This window comes from Folsomia candida, unplaced genomic scaffold, assembly GCF_002217175.1.
Source record: "Folsomia candida strain VU population unplaced genomic scaffold, ASM221717v1 Fcan01_Sc029, whole genome shotgun sequence".
Lineage (NCBI taxonomy): Eukaryota > Metazoa > Arthropoda > Collembola > Entomobryomorpha > Isotomidae > Folsomia > Folsomia candida.
The window spans coordinates 871,668-890,238 of NW_019091221.1; the positions used below are offsets into that span (position 1 = coordinate 871,668).

The 18,571-nt window shown below is 36.6% G+C and overlaps 1 protein-coding gene and 1 long non-coding RNA gene across 3 annotated transcripts; both read left to right on the forward strand.

The window, feature by feature from the left end:
• Positions 1-4,760, forward strand: LOC118439033 (gastrula zinc finger protein XlCGF7.1-like). Of its 2 annotated transcripts, none has more exons than XM_035860047.1 (4): positions 1-226; positions 294-436; positions 829-1,383; positions 3,790-4,760. In XM_035860047.1, exons 2-4 carry the CDS (start codon positions 314-316, stop codon positions 4,171-4,173), a joined length of 1,062 nt encoding a protein of 353 aa, XP_035715940.1. In that variant the 5' UTR covers positions 1-226; positions 294-313; the 3' UTR covers positions 4,174-4,760. The 2 variants fall into 2 exon arrangements, with proteins under 2 accessions (XP_035715940.1, XP_035715941.1); XM_035860048.1 differs by having other exon boundaries at positions 829-1,239.
• A 1,723-nt stretch (positions 4,761-6,483) lies between these two features.
• LOC118439027 lies at positions 6,484-18,487 on the forward strand. The gene is made up of 3 exons (XR_004837198.1): positions 6,484-6,660; positions 6,736-6,879; positions 17,900-18,487. It is a non-coding gene; the product is annotated as an uncharacterized LOC118439027 (long non-coding RNA).
• Positions 18,488-18,571: the final 84 nt, after the last annotated feature.

Genomic DNA, 18,571 nt, shown 5'->3' on the forward strand with positions numbered 1-18,571 from the left:
CGTAACAGGGTCGTCTTGTTCAATGTTCAGACACATTTCCAACCTTACGCTGATAGGTGTATCAGTTTTCCTGGTTTAAATTATTTGCAACAATACGTTCTCGGTTGGCATGTATTATTTAAGCAATTATTTATAAAAGCACCAGTGAATTATTTATAATTTTTACCCACATATCAGTAATTTCAATTGGAGTTTTTATCCCACTAAAAACCTTTTTAACCTTTGAGTGAGTAATTCGTCTAAAAATTACTGTACTAAATAGATACATAAAATATTTGTATGATTTTACCCAGAGTTTCTACCAGGAAAAAGAATGAAGCCCACGACAACTGAGAAGAACTGGAAGTGCGCCTTGTGTTCGAAAATATTTGTACGAAAGCAGTATTTCGAACGTCATGTCATCACTCATGAGACCAACTCGCAAGTTAAATGTGAGGTATGTGAATTAAATAGTTTACATATATCAAAGTCATGGGTTACGATTATCACCAAAAAGTACACCATGGTGATCAAATCGTGACCGACTGGTTATACACTTTTACCGAGTTATTGTGCAATGTGGTTTAAATGTTAGGTCACAATGGAAAATTTTTCAATGGAAAAAATTCGTAAATTTCTATTAGTTACAGATTTGGGGTTGAGATTATTATTAACTTTTATCAGAACTTATGGCTTAACACTGATAACAAAATTCTTAAAATATTGAATTTCAGAGGCAAAATTTCGGTAACTACTTAATGGAAATTTAAGAATTTTTCCCATTGAGAAATTTTCCATTGTAACCTGACATTTACCAAAACCACCCTGTATTTATTATTGTATAATTAGATTTGCCGTAAAAAATTAAAGAATCGCCTCGTCCTCTACACGCACATGAAGTCTTTTCACAGCAATAAAGCAAAACAAAGATGCCAACTTTGCCATCAAGAATTTGCCATGATCCGGGAACTGCGAGGCCACATGGAGCGAAGACACACACCGATAGAAGAAAGGCCACGACTCCACTGCACCTTTTCCGGCTGCCCTAAAACCTTCCTGGCAAAGGGTTACCTTACCAAACACTTTAACCAGCAACACTCCCACAATCCAGTCCGATATCCTTGCACGCTTTGTAAGAAGGAATTCACGCAAAAACCAAGCCTCGACACCCACATTGCGACTCATACGACGGAAAAACGCTTCAAGTGTGCCACGTGCGGGAAGAGTTTCACACAAAAGCATAGTTTGCAAATTCATGAGGTATGCACCAGCCTTCACTCTCTGCCCGGACCGCTGTATCTCCCGTCCGACCAAAATGCCATAAGACTTTTAACTATGTGGAACTGCGTACTGCGAGTCACAAGGGGACGTTCACATAAGGCGTCATCAAAAAGCGACTTAAAAGTACAAAACTCAAAATTAATTTTTTCGATATGTGTCTAACATATCGTTGTTAGACAATTACTGAGATAATTGGTCAAAGATAGTGCCACATTCTGTGCGTATGTCCCCCTCCATTCATTCAAAAATATTTGAAGTTAGCTGGCAACCTCACATAACGAGATAGGAAAAGTCCAGGCAGAGAGTGAAGCCTGGTATGCACTGCTCGTCACGAGCTATAATCCGGCACACCTTCACTCAAAGAAACCCGGTAACTAAGCTATTACCAAGCGGAGTATCTACATGTGTGATTCTACCGCACGGTAATTAATTTATTATAGAGTGGTAAACATTTTGTTACCAAACCAGTAATAACCCCGGTTGCGAAATTTGAAAATATTTATATGTATTACCAGTTGGTACCTAATTTTTACCACTCAATAATAAATTAATTACTATGCGGTAGAGTCACATAGATACACCGCCTGGTAATAAATTACATAGTTACCGGGTTTCTTACAATGGAACCTTTTTTCAAGCTACACGAGATAAGCTTAGTGCAATCTGCTGAAAAATCAAGCTAAAAATCAGAAGTGACGTGGTACTCATCTTTCCGTTGAATGGGCACTTGGAGGTCAAATATTTGAGGGCAAAGTTCACAGTAGCGGCATGTTTTTTTCTCAAGCGGGCGAGTGAAGGAGTGAAAATTTTCTTTTTCGAGGTTACTCCGCTCCCTTCACTCTGGGGTGATCCATAAATTATGTCACGCAAAAAAGCCCTTTTTTAGGACCCCCCCACCCCTGTTGTCACGCCTTTGTCACGCTCGAAGTGACCCCTCCCCCCTCTTGTCACGTCACGCCTTAAAATCTGAATTTTTCCAATGCAAGAATGATACATACATGTGTTCTATAAAAGAGGAGCGAGTAGTAAATATGGCGTAATATCAAAACTCACAAGGGAATCTTATGTACTCTGTCACCAGGATTTTGCACAAAGTAACTTTATTTGGCTTATAATTATGAAACCATGCCTTTGTCATAGAAAATGTAGTACAAATTGCGGTTTAAACCTAATATTTCGAGATAACTGAGTGAAACCCGTGTAATTTTACAGATAGGAACAATTGTTAGCTTTATTTATACTCATATTACACCCTTGATGGGTTGAAAAGTCATAGCGTGGTAGATTTGTGGATAACAACCTTTCCCAAAATTACTGTTCATTTTTTAGTATTTTTAGTTTTTAAAAGTTTCAAATAAGTTATAAAAAATCCGCCAAATTTTTAAGTTTTCTTATTGCGATACATTTTTTAATTGTTAACATTTTTGAATCATGCAGTTGTCTTCAATTAGTAATGTTTTTTTAATTGTTGAATGAATTTTTTGCAAAATTATGACGATTTTTTTAAATTGTGCAGACTTTATGGCATCATGAATTTTTTAAATTTTCAAATAATTGTATATGTATTGTGCAAATTATTTTAAGGTTTGAACAAAATTTAGAAACTTGGTTGAAAATCTCAAAATCTAAAACTTGGTTTAAATTTTGGATGCTTTGGATCGAAGGTTTGATATTCGGTTGAACTTGGACATATATTTCGAAATAATTGCGAAACTGTAGTTTGGTCATAGTCGGATAATTAAAATGTAAGTTAAAGTTTGCATTAAGCTAGGCCTGCAAAACGTGATGTCACGGATCGGCCGAACCCCCCCTCCCCATATGTCACATTTTGTCACGGAAGCTTGGAACCCCTCCCCCCCATCTTCAGCGTGACATAATTTATGGACCACCCCTCTCGCACTCTCGCACTTCATTCAATGCATATTATTTTTGACAAAATTTCACAATCTCGTAAATTTGTGCATAGATTCATATAATTTTATATTTCCTATAAATATATAAACGTTATATTTTATACATTATAAGTTATAATTTATTGGACCCATCGCCACTTTTTTATTACGGATCGATGGATAGTAGGATTTTAAAAAGCAAATATAAAATTATATGAATGTATGAAGCAATTTACGAGGTTGTGAAATTTTGTCAAAAATAATATGCATTGAATGAAGTGCGAGAGTGAAGGGAGCGGAGTGACCTCGAAGGAGAAAATTTTCACTCCTCCGCTCGCCCGCTTGAGAAAAAAACAGGCCGCTACTGTGAACTTTGCCCTCAAATATTTGACCTCCAAGTGCCCATTCAACGGAAAGATGAGTACCACGTCATTTCTAATTTTTAGCTTGATTTTTCAGCATAAGTAACTAAGCTTATCTCGTGTAGCTTGAAAAAAGGTTCCATTGTTAGTGTATAGATTCTAAAAAAACAAGTGGGTACCCTGGACACCTCGGAAGGTTCCCTTGTAAGAATCCGTTGAAACTAGCACGTTCCTACATATTTAATTCTGGTATTTGATTTTCTCCCCGTTTTCAGAGAACTCACCTGGCGAAGGCTGACCGCCCCGTATTTCCATGCCGCTTATGTCCACTCAATTTCTACTCCGAACGAGGGATTTGGTACCACGTTAAGACTTATCACGATCAGAACCAATATTTCTGCAGGATTTGTGGCAAAAATCTAAAGAATGCTGACCGGTTGAAGTATCACATGAGAGCCAGCCATCCCACAAATGAGGCACCGACTTACTCCTGCCAGTATTGCGAATATCAAAGCAGAATCAAGCAAAACTTGACAAGCCACGTGGCACGGATGCACGTGGGTGTGAAGGGAAGGCAATGCTATTTTTGCGGGAACAAGTTTTACAATTTTTCCCATTTGGCCAGTCACTGTAGCCGGATTCACACTCTTGAAAAATAATTTCACATTTCATTCGATTAGAAAACAATTGTTATGTGCTGCACTAGATTAAATAATTAATAACTTTTATCTATTTATGCAAATATATAGATTAATTGATAAAATCTACGTTTTTTTTTTGCTTTTCTACGTATGGATATGATGCGTGGAATAAAGTGGATGCTTCTTGTCGTTTGCAGAAATCGATTTGCATAAAGCGTACAGTATCATACGGTACGTTTGGAGATGAATTTGATGCTAAATTCTACAAGTTCTGTCAGTTTATTCGATTTAAAACAAATTAAAAAATCCGGACTTTGGAGAACTCACAAAATTTATGCTCCGTTTTGTACCTTTTGACAACGTAAAAATGTATAGAGGGTAAATTTTGCGAATTCTCCAAGTCCGGAATTTTTTAATTTTGTAAAAAATAAAATACACTGACACAACCTTCGATTTAATAATAATTTGTAATAATTCGATAATTTTCCATGAACGAAAAAATGATCAATGTCCATCAATTTTATGGAATTTTAAAAATTGTCTCTTACTATCAAGTTTGGTAAGATGCATAAGTATATACATATTACCGAAATGAGAAAATTCTGTCCTTGTGTAGTTTAAATTTCTGTATTTTTGAAATTAAAAAATTATGAAATTCACATTTTGAAAGTGTTACAGATTTTACTAATTCATAAAAATTGCAAATCTTAGTATAATTTTTTGCGCATAGACATACTCCTCATTATTTTTGATAAGCATCCAATAACGTATATATATACATAAAAGTGAGTATAAATAATTGTATACGCAGTTAAGGAGGAGACTCTACATGTCATCTTCAGATCTTGATGCCCTTTGGATATGTTGGAGTACCCTATGAGTCTACTAACACCCTGAAGTGGTTTGATGACATGGCCCCATTTGCGCCCGCCACACCCCCTCAAAGGTGTAAAAACCACGAAAAAAAGCCCTGTTTTCATGTACTCAAACTGTCACCAAAAATCCAATTTTGCTCGGATTTTGATAAAATTTACATTTTTGTTATCCCAGATACTTGTGTGATCATATCCAGTAGCAATCTCAACTTTTTTGAAATTTTGAAAATTTTCGAATAACTCATGAGCAGTGGAATGTCCAAAAATTTCGAAAATTTCAAAAAAGTTGAGATTGCTACTGGATATGATCACACAAATATCTGGGATCACAAAAGTGTAAATTTTATCAAAATCCGAACAAAATTGAATTTTTGGTGGATTTTAGAAGCTGGTCATTTTTGTGGTTTTCATCCCTTTGAGTGGGTGTGGTGGGCGCAAATGTGGCCATGGCATCAAACCACTTCAGGGTTTTAGTAGACTCATCGGGTACTCCAACATATCCAAAGGGCATCAAGATCTGAAGATGACATGTTGAGGGCCTATCCTCCTAAGTTACGTTACGCCTGTCTGTAATTTCAGGTTGAAAACGTTTCCAAGAATTTTAATAATTGGCACATTATTGAATACGGTTTGTTAGAAAAACGGGAAGCGAAGCCAGGATTTTGACTAAACGACTCGTGCAAAAGTTGCCAAGCCAGTCAAATAAAAAAATACCTACACAATTATATCCTATGTATAACTGAAGAATATTCGTATAAGTTATAAATGATAATGGATAAGATAGATATATGTACACCAGATTAGAGCTGTGCACGGGCCCGATTTTTAAAAACCCGGCCCGCCCAGAACCCTACTGGAAAAAACCCGGCCCGCCCGGCCCTACTGGGTTTTTCTTGACAAAAAGCCCGGCCCGCCCAAAACCCTACTGGAAAAAGCCCAGCCCGCCCGGCCCTACTGGGTTTTTCTGAAAAAAAGCCCGGCCCACCCAAAACCCTATAGGGTAGGGCTTCTTTAGGATAAACCCAATTCCGCTTTAGCTGGGACTATATAAAACAGTGAAGTTTTGTCTCAAATGTCATATTGTACTTTATCACTATGGCAAATTAAAAAGCCCGAAGCCCTACAAAAAAACCCGGCCCGCCCAAAACCCTATAGGGTAGGGTAGGGTAGGGTTTTTTTAGGGTAAACCCGACCCTACGCACAGCTCTACACCAGATACATATTTGACTTTCTTAATCACCCTCCGCATTTTATAAATAACTTCAACCGCATTACGGCAGGGACAAGTGAGTAGATGGACACGTTTAGGAGTAAAATTCTTACCTCGAACCCAAATTCGTGGAACGGAGTCGTGCTTAACCTTTCTAAATTAAGAATTTAACAGTGTTTTTCACTCGATCTTAATAAATAGGGTCGTCTTGCTCAATTTTTCAGACACATTTTCAACCTTCCTCTGAGACGTCAACTTATTAGTTTAAATTCTTTGCAACAATACATTCTCGGTTAATATGTATTAGTTAAACAACTATTTATAAGAGCCCCAGTGGATTAGAATCATTACCCATAAATATATCATTAAATTCAATTCGCGTTTTTATCCCACCCGACTAAAAACCTTTCCAACCTTAGAGTGAGTAGTTGGTCTATAAATTACTATATTTACTAGATATATACATATTTAAAGGAATTGTATGATTTTACCCAGAGTTTCTAAATTCAAGGGAAAATAATGAAGCCAACGACTGAAAAGAACTGGAAGTGCGACAAGTGTTCAAAACTATTTGTACGAAAGCGGAATCTCGACCTTCATGCCATCACTCATGAGACCAACTCTCAAGTCAAATGTGAGGTATGTAAATAAAATAGTTTGCATCAAAAACTCATGACTATCTAACAAGGGACACTCACGACCTGTCGTTTGAGTCCAGGGTAGCCACTATGTTTTTTAGAATCTACTAGGACCCCAGATGAAGGATTCATTCATATTTCCGTGTAAAACTCATATTTCGCGCCGTGCCGTGGCGCTAAATTCGCCAAATTTCAATGCTTTTATTTTTGAAACCGCCATAACTTTTGAAATCCTGGGCGGATTTTCAAAATTTTTTGCAAAAATCATGACAAGGAGTTCAACTTTCGTATCCCATGAAATTTTTTCCAAAATTTGTGCTTTTAAATTTTCGCAAAATTTCGTAATTTTCTTAGAAATGAGGGTTCGTCGGAAAAATGCTAAAAATATTTCAAAAATTAGAAATTTTTTATTTTTATTTTTTTCTCATAAGTTTGTACTTTTGTGATCATTTTAAGCATAAAATTTTGAAAGTCCGACATAATCTGCAATAGTTATGAGGGTTTGAAATTGGTCGAAAATGCACATTTTTAAGTTTGGCGCCACGGCACGGCGCCAAATATGAGTTTTACACGGAAATATGAATGAATCCTTCATCTGGGGTCCTAGTAGATTCTAAAAAACATAGTGGCTACCCTGGACTCAAACGACAGGTCGTGAGTGTCCCTTGTAAGTGCAATTCCACAAATTGGGTTACGATTATCACCAAAAAGTACACGATAGTGCTAAAGTTGTCACTGACTAGTTAAACATTTTTACCGGGTTATTGTACAATGGTTTAAATGTCAGGTTACAATGGAAAATTTTTCAATTGGAAAAATTCGTAAATTTCCATTAGTTACGGATTTGGGATTGAGATTTTTATTAATTTTTATCAACTTATGCAACATTCATGACAGAATCATTAAAATATTGAATTTCAGAAGCAAAATTTCCTTAACTAATGGAGATTTGCGAATTTTTCACATTGAAAAATTTCTAGAAAAATTCCCATTGCAACCTGACATTTAAACCACCCTGTATGTTCATTTTTTCCGATTCAGTATAAATGTTACAATTATTGCATACAAGTGGTAAGTTTGTCAGCATAGCGATGCAGAGATCGACGCCGACAAATTTTTGGCAACACCAATTTTGATAAGTTTTCCGCTGCGTGGTATCGGACTTTTGAAGAAATAGGGAATCAAATTTTTCGGCGGTGGTGGCAGCGGGTAAAATCATGTTACTAACATGCTCAAAATCTGCGTGAGCAGTGGCCGCGGAAGCGTGGGGACATGGGGACAATGTCCCCACGGAAATTTTGCCGTGGGGACAGTCAATGCATTTGTCCCCACGGTCTCGTGAGGGCCAAGCACATAGATAAAAAACATGCATCCTAGAAGACTAGAATTTGAAAATTCTGTCTATATTCATTCTCAGTGGGCAATATAAATGAAAATGCATATTGAATATATATACCTCGCCAATTTACTAAAATATTCTTCGAACTATACAATACTACATATGTATATACAATATAATACCAAATTGACATATACAATATATTTACAAACATACGTACGTATATCATATACAGGATTGTATAATATACATGATCTTTGTTCCAGAGTAACATTTTCGTACTTTTTCCACCGATTGATTTTGTTGCGTGATTTAGAAAATCGCAGCCCTTAATTGGAAAACAGAACATACAGTCGGTTTATTTACCATACGACCCTCGACGTCACCACTGCAATGCTATTAGTAATGAGAGTGATGACATCGAGGGTCGTATGGTTAAAAAAACAGGAGTAGGCTAATAACTTGTTAAATGACAAAAAACAACGCGAGATTAGGGAGGAAAACCTTGCCTTTGATCTATCATGAAAAATTATTTCCACATCAGAAAGTTGTAAGGTTTTTGCAAATTACACAAACTACTAACGGTTTGGGATTACCATTTTCCGGCTTCTTCAAAAATTGAAATCGCGTAGGGCAGTGCCCACCAATACCCAAATCAGCAATTATTTTCCAGCACTCAAAATTGCTTGCATTAGCGAATGGCTTGGCAATGTGACATAGCATTTTACGTCCTTGATCGTGGGGTCAAAGTGGATGGGCATATCTGTCGACAAATTTTTCATTAAAAAACCAAACGAATTAATTCGTTGGGGAAATAAACAGAAAATTCAATCAATCTGGAATTCAGCGCTATGAAGCATATGAACGGACATATACCTGTGCAAATTGAAGGCGACAAAGACGTTGTCGTTAATATTTGTGAAGAATATGAACTGAACTATATATAATGTATCAGTTGTCCATGCTTCGCAAATAAATTTCTCACTCAAGAAACACAACCAAATTTTTTGGCCGAGTTTAAAGAACTTCAGCCCGAAACAATGCGTTTGCAAGGAAATTTTTGCTCGGATTACAGATTGGGGAATGGTGACTTAAAATTTTTGGATTCGATTGGGGATTAGAATTAACATGAATTCGGGGATTGGAGTAGTTTAGGACAAGGTTATTATCAAAATGATTTGGATTGGGGATGAGGGATTGACTAATCTGGATTAGTTTCAAGAGTAAGAATTTTGTCACAAATGTTTTGTATCTAACTTCATTTTTTAACAATGTTTGTATTATTTCCCTGCAAAAAATAAATAAAAGAAAACGGTTTAAAACATTTTAGGGCCATAGTAAAAACATATTGAGTAGTTATTGACAGACAGAAAGGTTCGTTTTTGTGTAAAAATTTGTCAAAAGTCGAATGAATTAGCTAATTTTAAGGGAAATGTGAAATATCTACAAAGAGCTAATCCAAGATCTATGACCAAATCAGATTGGGGATTAGCTAGGCAATATTATGCTGGCTTCGGAATTGATTTGAGTGAAGTTAGTTTTGGGAAAGGTGGATTATTTTCATTATTTTCCAGACTTTGATTAGGGATTGACTAATCCCAATCCGGATTACCAATCCACTAATCCCTAATCTGGATTTTCCCGGCTCTGCTTATTTGAGATCGACAATGACGCAAATTTGATTGAATAATTTATACACTCTCGCCGCATGTCCCTGATTTGGTAGACGACGCTGACTTAGATAAAATTATGTCGGAATTTGTCACAAATCTCATCGTGCAAAAAACATTTGGGATTGCGATGGCTTAGCAGCGATAATTTTTCTGGGCAAGTAATTAAGCCAACGCACTTTTGATTGTGGTTTTAAACCTTTATCCTGGTTTTATTGAGAATCAAGTAATTTTATTGCACTGAAAATAAGCCGTAATGTTCGTTTCGTCCTCATTTCAATGGTACAGCTGGTACGTTACCGTCGAAATAAATATGTAGTTACATCACATTGTGTATCAAAATTCACCCTAGAGGACGGCAACATTTTCTGGAGTTTTAGAAAAAATTTACCCACTTAAATAAAATCAAAATAGAGTGCTTTGCAATTAATTGGTGCTACATAAGGGCTAACCCTTAGCCGCTAAGGGTTAGCCAATATAATTTTGGCAGACTAAAACCCGCATGGTTTCTGTATTTATTGATAAATTTTCAATTTTCTTCCAACTTACAATGCACATGCCAGACATGTTTCGCACGGATCTTCTTCAAACCACCACTAAAATATCAAGGAACTAAACAAAACAACAATTGGTGTGACACTTGAGCACTTCTGCAGAATTCGCGAAGTTATGAAGGTTTTAAGTGGGCAAAAGCGCACATTTTCACCATGCGAAACTATACGGAATCCGTCTCTCCGCTTTCCGATTTTCTCTTGCGTTTCTCTTCTCCAGGTCATCGGTTTTCACATTTCATTCAACATTGAATTTGTTAATTTTCTCAACCAAGTTTCACAACCAAGTTCTCGTCCAATTCTTAATCTTGAGCTTTTAAATAATTTTCTAACACTTTTAAATATTAAAAATGGATTCAATTAAGTTCTTATCAGCGTAATTTTTTTTAAAGAATTGGTTCAGACGCAAATTCAGATGGTAAATTTCTTTCACGTTGCGTGCATGTAAAACATTTTTATGGCAAAAATCTTATGAACTTGTGTGATGTTGGCTCTTATCACACATGGGAAACTTAATTGGTATATTTGTTTTGTTTTATGTTCAAAGAGATTTACAAATAAAAATGCGCAATGTGAAAGAAATTTAAAAAAATTGAAACCACTATTCTCAATCAATTCTTTAAAAAAAATTACGCTGATAAGAACTTAATTGAATCCATTTTTAATAATAATAATAATAATAATTAACAATAATAATAATAATAATAATAATAATAATAATTGTAGTAATCAACAAAGTAAATTATGGCTGCGAAATATTCATCAGAAAAGTCGAGTTTGATGTTGAATATAAGAGAACAATTATCTGGGAGTATAATGGTGAAAGAAATTTCAAAATCGGAGTAAGATTGGATTTTTGGCGTGGTTTTGAATGAGTGAAGGCTGGAGTGAAGCCGATTTTTGGGCACCTTTGAGTAGGCGTGGCAGGCGCAAATGTGGCCAGTGGCCATAGAATCAAACCACTTCAGGGTTCTTGTTCATTCATGGGACACTACAACATATCCAAAGGGCATCAAGATCCGGGGGTTGATAGTACACAACCTCCCCTCCTCAGTGGGTTTTTTCCGGGGTTTTTGGGTTTTTGTAGATTTTGGGGAAGGTTGAACCAAAATTCCTAAAATTATATATTAGTGAAAAACTTATTTAATATACGAATTTATCATGCAATTTTAAGCGTTATCATTGATTTGGACTATTCAATCGGAAATTCATGTTTAACATGAAAACCTGGAAATATGCAATAATACTTGGAAGTTTAAGTCGCATATAAAAATTCTCAAAACTTCATGATTAACCCAACAACTTAATTGGAATTGATCAAAGTTGTAGTTTAAAGGATTCTTTTAAAATCTGCCTTAAAATTTTACAAACACTCCGGAAATACTCGCAAAAAGCCATTAAGCATTAGAGTTTATCCGCAGATTTGATACCCCAAAAACCCCAACCAGGCCCTAAACTGGGGGTGGGCAAGCAGGGCAATTGCCCGGGGCGCCAAGTGGTCAAGGGGCGCCGGCAGGCGCCCACACAAGCACTAGATAAAATGGGTTGTTTCGGATTATATAAACACAAATTTTGACAGGAAAGTAAGTGAATACACGCAGAATTTGTTGAAATTAATTCTAAGTTGCAAGTTGTTCGAGGACGCAAAAGCTCCTTATAAGTTTTATTTCTGCATTGTGGAGAAGTATAATGAAGGGGAGTGCGCTATGGTCGCTAATAACCACATAGCCATTTCAATGAAATTCTCGATTCTATACACTGGCCTTTGAACTGGTAATTGTTGCGTCCCAGAGCAGGTATGTATAATATCTTTTATACGTAATTGAAGCCTTGCAAGCAGCTTTCACAATGCGGAATATTACAACTTTGGGGTCAATTTTAGGACTGGGACCTATTCAAAATTTCTATATTCACAAGCGGACCCACGTCGCAGTTATAGTCGAACTTTCGTATTTGTAATTTCAAGTGGCCATTGTTTTGCCAACTTGTGCACAGTAGAGGTGAGTCGGGCTTAAGATTTTCAAAGCCCGGCCCGCCCAAGCCCGACTCAAAAACCCTATTCAAAAGCCCGACCCGCCCAAGCCCTATTTAAAGCCCAACTCAAAAGCCCGAGCCCGCCCAAGCCCTATAGGGCTTGGCGTTGAGAAAGCCCGCCCAGGCCCGAGCCCATCGGGCTTTGAGCCCGGGCCCATAGGGCTTAATCGGGCTTTTTTGTTATTTGGCGTGACAAATTATATAATTAAAAATTTATACAACTAAAAATAAAATTTGTAGAGTGTTCTAATGATGAAACACGAATTGATAAATTAAGAAGTTCAAATTATTTAACAAACACATTTTAAAGGTTTAGTATTCAATAAATTATTTTCACAGGGTACAAAAATAAATAAACCTAAAACTGTTAGTGTCAATTATGTTTAGTAAACAAAAAACGTAGTTTTTGTGAACGAATGTCAGGTTGGATAAACTACTGTCACTAATCCTAAGTTCAGTGCGACTGGCGGTCAACGTTAAACCGGTGGTTTTAAACACTCTCATCACTAGCTTGTGATGCGGGGATTGATAATATCCTTGGAGTAATTTTCTGCATCAATGAAAATTGTGTGGCGTCACACCAAAATTTCAGGATATGCTGACCTCGCTTGATCCAATAGCCTCACCTTCTTTGAATCTGTAATATCCTCTTGCACAGTTTTGTATTCTCCGTCCTTTCACACTTTAGATCTGCAACCTTGCTAGTAATTTTTTCACACCAATAACAACAATCATTTCCATTTTGAAAGTTTTTGATATTGGAATTACTTTTTAATGAAAATCCTATGAGAATACAATAATGAATTGTGCATTGCAAGTATAAATACCAATGGTGCGCTTTTGGTCAAACTTTTGACTGTCATATTACTCCTAACTCCACGAAAAATATTAGTCGGGCTTTTGAGTAAAGCCCGAGCCCGACTCAAGAAAATCCCGTTCCGGCCCGACCCGACTCATAGGCTCAACTCAAAAGCCCGGGCCCGCCCAAGCCCTACTCAAGTAAAGCCCGCCCAAAGCCCGTTGGGCCTGGGCGGGCTCGGGCTAGCCCGATTAAAGCCCAAGCCCGACTCACCTCTAGTGCACAGTGATCGACGCCGTCAACTACATACACACCGCCGGTACTATTTTAGACGCCGACCCTCCTGGGAAAATTCTCCTTACGCCGCCGCAGAGTAAAATTTGGCGCCGATTTTAATTCGGGGGAACATTTAGATTTTGGTCAAATTGAAATTACAAAATTCAACCTTTAAAAATATTTTCAGTTCCAAAGTAGACCTTGTGTTTGACAATCTTTTATGTATGTGTATATGACACGCTCAAAATACATAAAAAAAATTTCTCCGATTTTGACCGGATGGATTTTAAATTGTTATTTTTCAAAATAAGTATTTTAGCGTTAGCTTAATTGCCCCTCTACCTTTGGAGTGATTAAAATACTTTTTTGATCATGACTTTTCACCTAAATAATTACCCGAAACTTGAAACTTTGGAATTTTTCAATCTTCAAAACTTTCTGGTTGAAGTAGTTTTGTAATTAGTGTGCCAAAAGCTTTGCAGCTTTACAATAAATATTAAAGTGAAATTTGATCTAACGTTTTGAAACAGATTTATACAATAAAAAATAGAAGATATTAAACGTAGTGCAAACTACTCAAAATCGGAGTTATTATTATTATTTTTACTTCAAAAGTGCCTTCCATGTTTGATGCTTGACCTAGTCGCCGATCGCTGTGAGCTTAGTAGCCTACGTTTTTGATCAGAGACGCGGACAGGCATGCACCTAGTTGATTCAAGCCGCCGCCGATAGTGGCATCGGCGTCGACCTTTGTATGGGCAACTAGCTATAGGTTATATTATAATATTAAGTGACTGTAGTTTGGAAGGACGAATATTGGTGAACAGCTAGGGGCGCCTGCAAAGTTTGCCCACCCTTGGATATGGGCCAGTTTAGGCACTGACCCCAACCCGCAAAAACCCGGGGTGGTAAATCCTGACTGTAATCTGGCCGTGCGGCACATCTCCATGCGCTGTGGACTCAACAAAAAAATTAGTCCTCCAAAAAAGGAACCATCCAGCTACCTGAAATAATTTCAGTTCGTTTCAGACCTCAAGGTGGTCAAAATTTCAGGGACAGAGAACTATTAAGGCGGTCAAACCGAGGTGCCAGCTGGGCTCGATAGTTTTTCACCCTTTAGTCTTATCCACATAGAAAATGGTGAACTATGAGTATCTGAAATTGTTTCGCAAATTTGCTGGGTAGTTTTGCTAATATTAAAAAATTACGATAACCCGACTTATTCTTTTCTTAAGTCCCTGGGTCGTCCTGACATTGTATCCTTGGAAAATTTTTAGACATGGTCACTTCAGTTCAAAGTTTATTTTACAGATTTTAAAGTTTGGGAATATGGGCGATTTATGCTGGGAGAGTTTGTTTGTCAACAAAAATAAAATTCTACATAAAACATCATAAATGCCAATGAGTTCATTTAATTTCAAATTAAAATAATTATAAAATTCTTAATCTAACTAGGATCGGTATCACAAACGGTGCCCAAACATTATTTTAATGTACAGGGTGGTTAAAATGTCACCCTACAATGGAAAATTTTTTCGATGGGAAAAATTTGTAAATTTCCATTAGTTACCGAAATTTTGTCTCTAAAATTCAATGTTTTAAGAATTTCGTCATCAGTTTTCCATCAGTTTTGAGAATAATTATAAAAATCTTAATCCAAAATCTTGTAACTAATGGGGATTTAAGGATTTTCCCCATTGAAAAGTTTTCCATTGTTGCGTGACATTTAAACCACCCTGTACACTAAAATAATGTTTGGGCACCGTTTGTGATACCGATCCTAGTTAGATTAAGAATTTTATAATTATTTTAATTTGAAATTAAATGAACTCATTGGCATTTATGATGTTTTATGTAGAATTTTATTTTTCTGGACAACCAAACTCTCCCAGCATACATAAATCGCCCATATTCCCAAACTTTCAAATCTGTAAAATATGTAAACTTTGAACTGACATGACCCTGTCTAAAAATTTTCCAAGGATACAGTATAAGCACCCTGTTGAGTCAACAGCGTATGTAGGTAGGGTTAGGAAAAACCCTGGGTTTTACCTCGAAAACAACTACCCCGGGGTTTTACTTTGTTTTACTGGGTTTTACTCAATGTTTGGGGTGAACTGTACAAAATTGCAATGTTACACTAATTTGTTAAATTAATGTATTTTTCCAAGATTTACCATAAAACTTTAATGAAAAATGCCAGGAACACCCCAAAATCATTAATATGATCAAACTCCAAGTGAAGCTGTAAATTGGGATTCCTGGATCATAAATGCAAACTTGAAATAAATACACTGAGAATAAAATGTAAGCAAATTGCTACTGGGCGGTGTCTATATATGACCTCACCAGTTTGGTAGCGATTTTCTACAGAATTGTAGTAAATTTGCTATCACATTCTGACTAACCGTAACAGTGGGGTAAGGAAATGCTACAAGATGGTAGCAAATTTACTACAATTCTGTAGCAAATCGCTACCAAACCGGTGAGGTCATATATAGACACCGCCCAGTAGCAATTTGCTTACATTTTATTCTGAGTGTATAGAAATTCACAGAATATTAATCAGAGTGCATAATTCGAGTTAAATAAGTACTTGCAAATTGATTCTATTCATTTATCTATTTGAATTTTAGATAAAACCTTGTAAAACCCGAGTAAAACCCGAGTAAAACCCCTTTAACATAGTAAAACCCGCTGGGTTTTACTGATTTGCGACCCACTAAAACCCAGTAAAACCCCAAAACCCCAACCCAGTAAAACCCGGGGTCGGAATACCCTGATGTAGGTGGGCCGCACGGTTCGATTACAGCTCGTGAACAGCACTACATAGAGGTGTGTATTTAAGTACGACTTCCGAAGTGCCCATCGTAAAGAAGGTACCCTTATGTTTTGTATGGATTTAATTGGACCCTAGATGAAGGACCCATTCAAATGCCAAACTTAAAGAAACCCTATTTCGACCAAGTTAAAACCCCCTTAGCCTTTCCAGTTTCCGTGGGATTTTCTAAATTTTAGGCTTAAAATGATCACAAATGTCAAAATTTAAAAAAAATTAAAAAAGTACAGAGTTACATATAATTCTTGAAATATTTTTTGATTTTTTTTACGAATCGTGATGTTTAAGGAAATCTGTCAATTTTCCAAAAACTTGAAACAATGAATTTTTTTGAAAAATTTCACTACCCGCGTAATTTTAATTCTTTGTCATGGTTTTAGTCCAAAAGTTTTAAAACCGTCCAGGATTTCAACAGTTATGGCAGTTTTAAAATTAAAAGCATTCAAATTTAAACGTTTGGCCACGCCATTGCGCCAAGTATGTATGAGTTTTGTACAGAAATTTGAATGAATCCTTGATCTAAATATGGTCTTACAATGCGATGACGCCAACGGTCTCGCTCCGATTTTGATATTACTATTACTATTTATTTTGAAACTATGATAATTATGTAGCCTTAGGTAAATAATTGAACACATTTATCGGGATTTTCCATAATCCTCAGTTTAAACAAAGTTATGATGGTATAAATAAGTGCCCGAAAACTCGTATTTTTCTCGTGAAGTTTTCCTTTTTTGTTTTCTTTGGGAGAAAAATGCAAATTTTTTCGGTCACTTATACCATCATAACTTTGTTTAAACTGAGGATTATGAAAAATCCCGAAACATGTGTTCAATTATTTACCTAAGGCTACATAATTATCGTGGTTTCATCAAAATCGGAGCGAGACCGCTGGCGTCATCGCATTGTTGATAGATTCTAAAAAAAACCTAGTGGGTACCCCAGACACGACGGAAGGTTCCCTTGTAAGGGAGCTTCCATAAATCACGTGATCGATTTTTGGACAATTTTGACCCCCTCCCCCCCCTTGGTGACCAATGGTGATAAATTCATTACCCCCCCGTGGTCACGTGACAGGATGCACATTAAAACTAAAGTACTGTACAACGCATGTAACCTATTTTGCGCCAAGTGTGATTTTTCGTTGCGGATTTTTTTTCGCAAAACTCTTTTCGCCAAACTGACCTATTTCCGACAGGACAAGACATGGCACAAATTAATCCAATAATAATATTCCTGGACCTTTTCAAATCCGCAGTTAAATTAAGTTTTAAAATTATTGAAAGAATTATTTAATACTAATGAGTAAGCATATTAAGTAATTTAACATTCATGACATTTTAAGGACAACTACATACACTTATTATGCTTGCCGACCATTATCCCCCCCGCCCTTGGCGATAAATGGTGACAAGTTTCAAACCCCTCCCCCCTTGGATCGATCACGTGATTTATGGACGCTCCCTAAGAAGAATAAGTTGAAATTGGTATTTGATTTTCTCTCCGTTTTCAGAGAACTCACCTGGCGAAGGCTGAACGACCAGTGTTTACATGCCGATTATGTCCTCTCACTTTCTACTCCGCACAAGGGATTTGGTGCCACGTTAAGAATTATCACGATCGGAACCAATATTTGTGTCCGATTTGTGACAAAAATCTAAGTAGTGCTTACAGGTTGAAGTATCACATCAGAGCACGCCATCCGACAAATGAGGCGCCGACTTACTTCTGCCAGTATTGCGAATATCAAAGCAGAATCAAGGAAAACTTAACGAGTCACGTGACACGGGTGCACGTGGGTGTGAAGGGAAGGGAATGCTATTTTTGCGGGAACAAGTTTTACAATTTTGCCCAATTGGCCAGTCACTGTAACCGGATTCACACTCTTGAAAAATAATTTCATTGATTTCATTCGATTAGAAAAAAATTGTCATATGTATTTGTTCATTATTTTCTGAATTAATTAATTTTGTGCTAATTAATATTTGTATTAATTAATTTTACTTTGTTCCATAATTGGCTTTTTCGTTTGTGCAGAATGTTAACTCAAGTCGTCCGTATGTCATGCGTCAGAAAAACTTAATACATACTTACATAGATACTTCAGACATTTTTAAGTACTTATCACGAAGAATTTTCTGTCCTGTTTCAGCGTATGTGTAGTAGAATTATTTTTGCGTGTCAC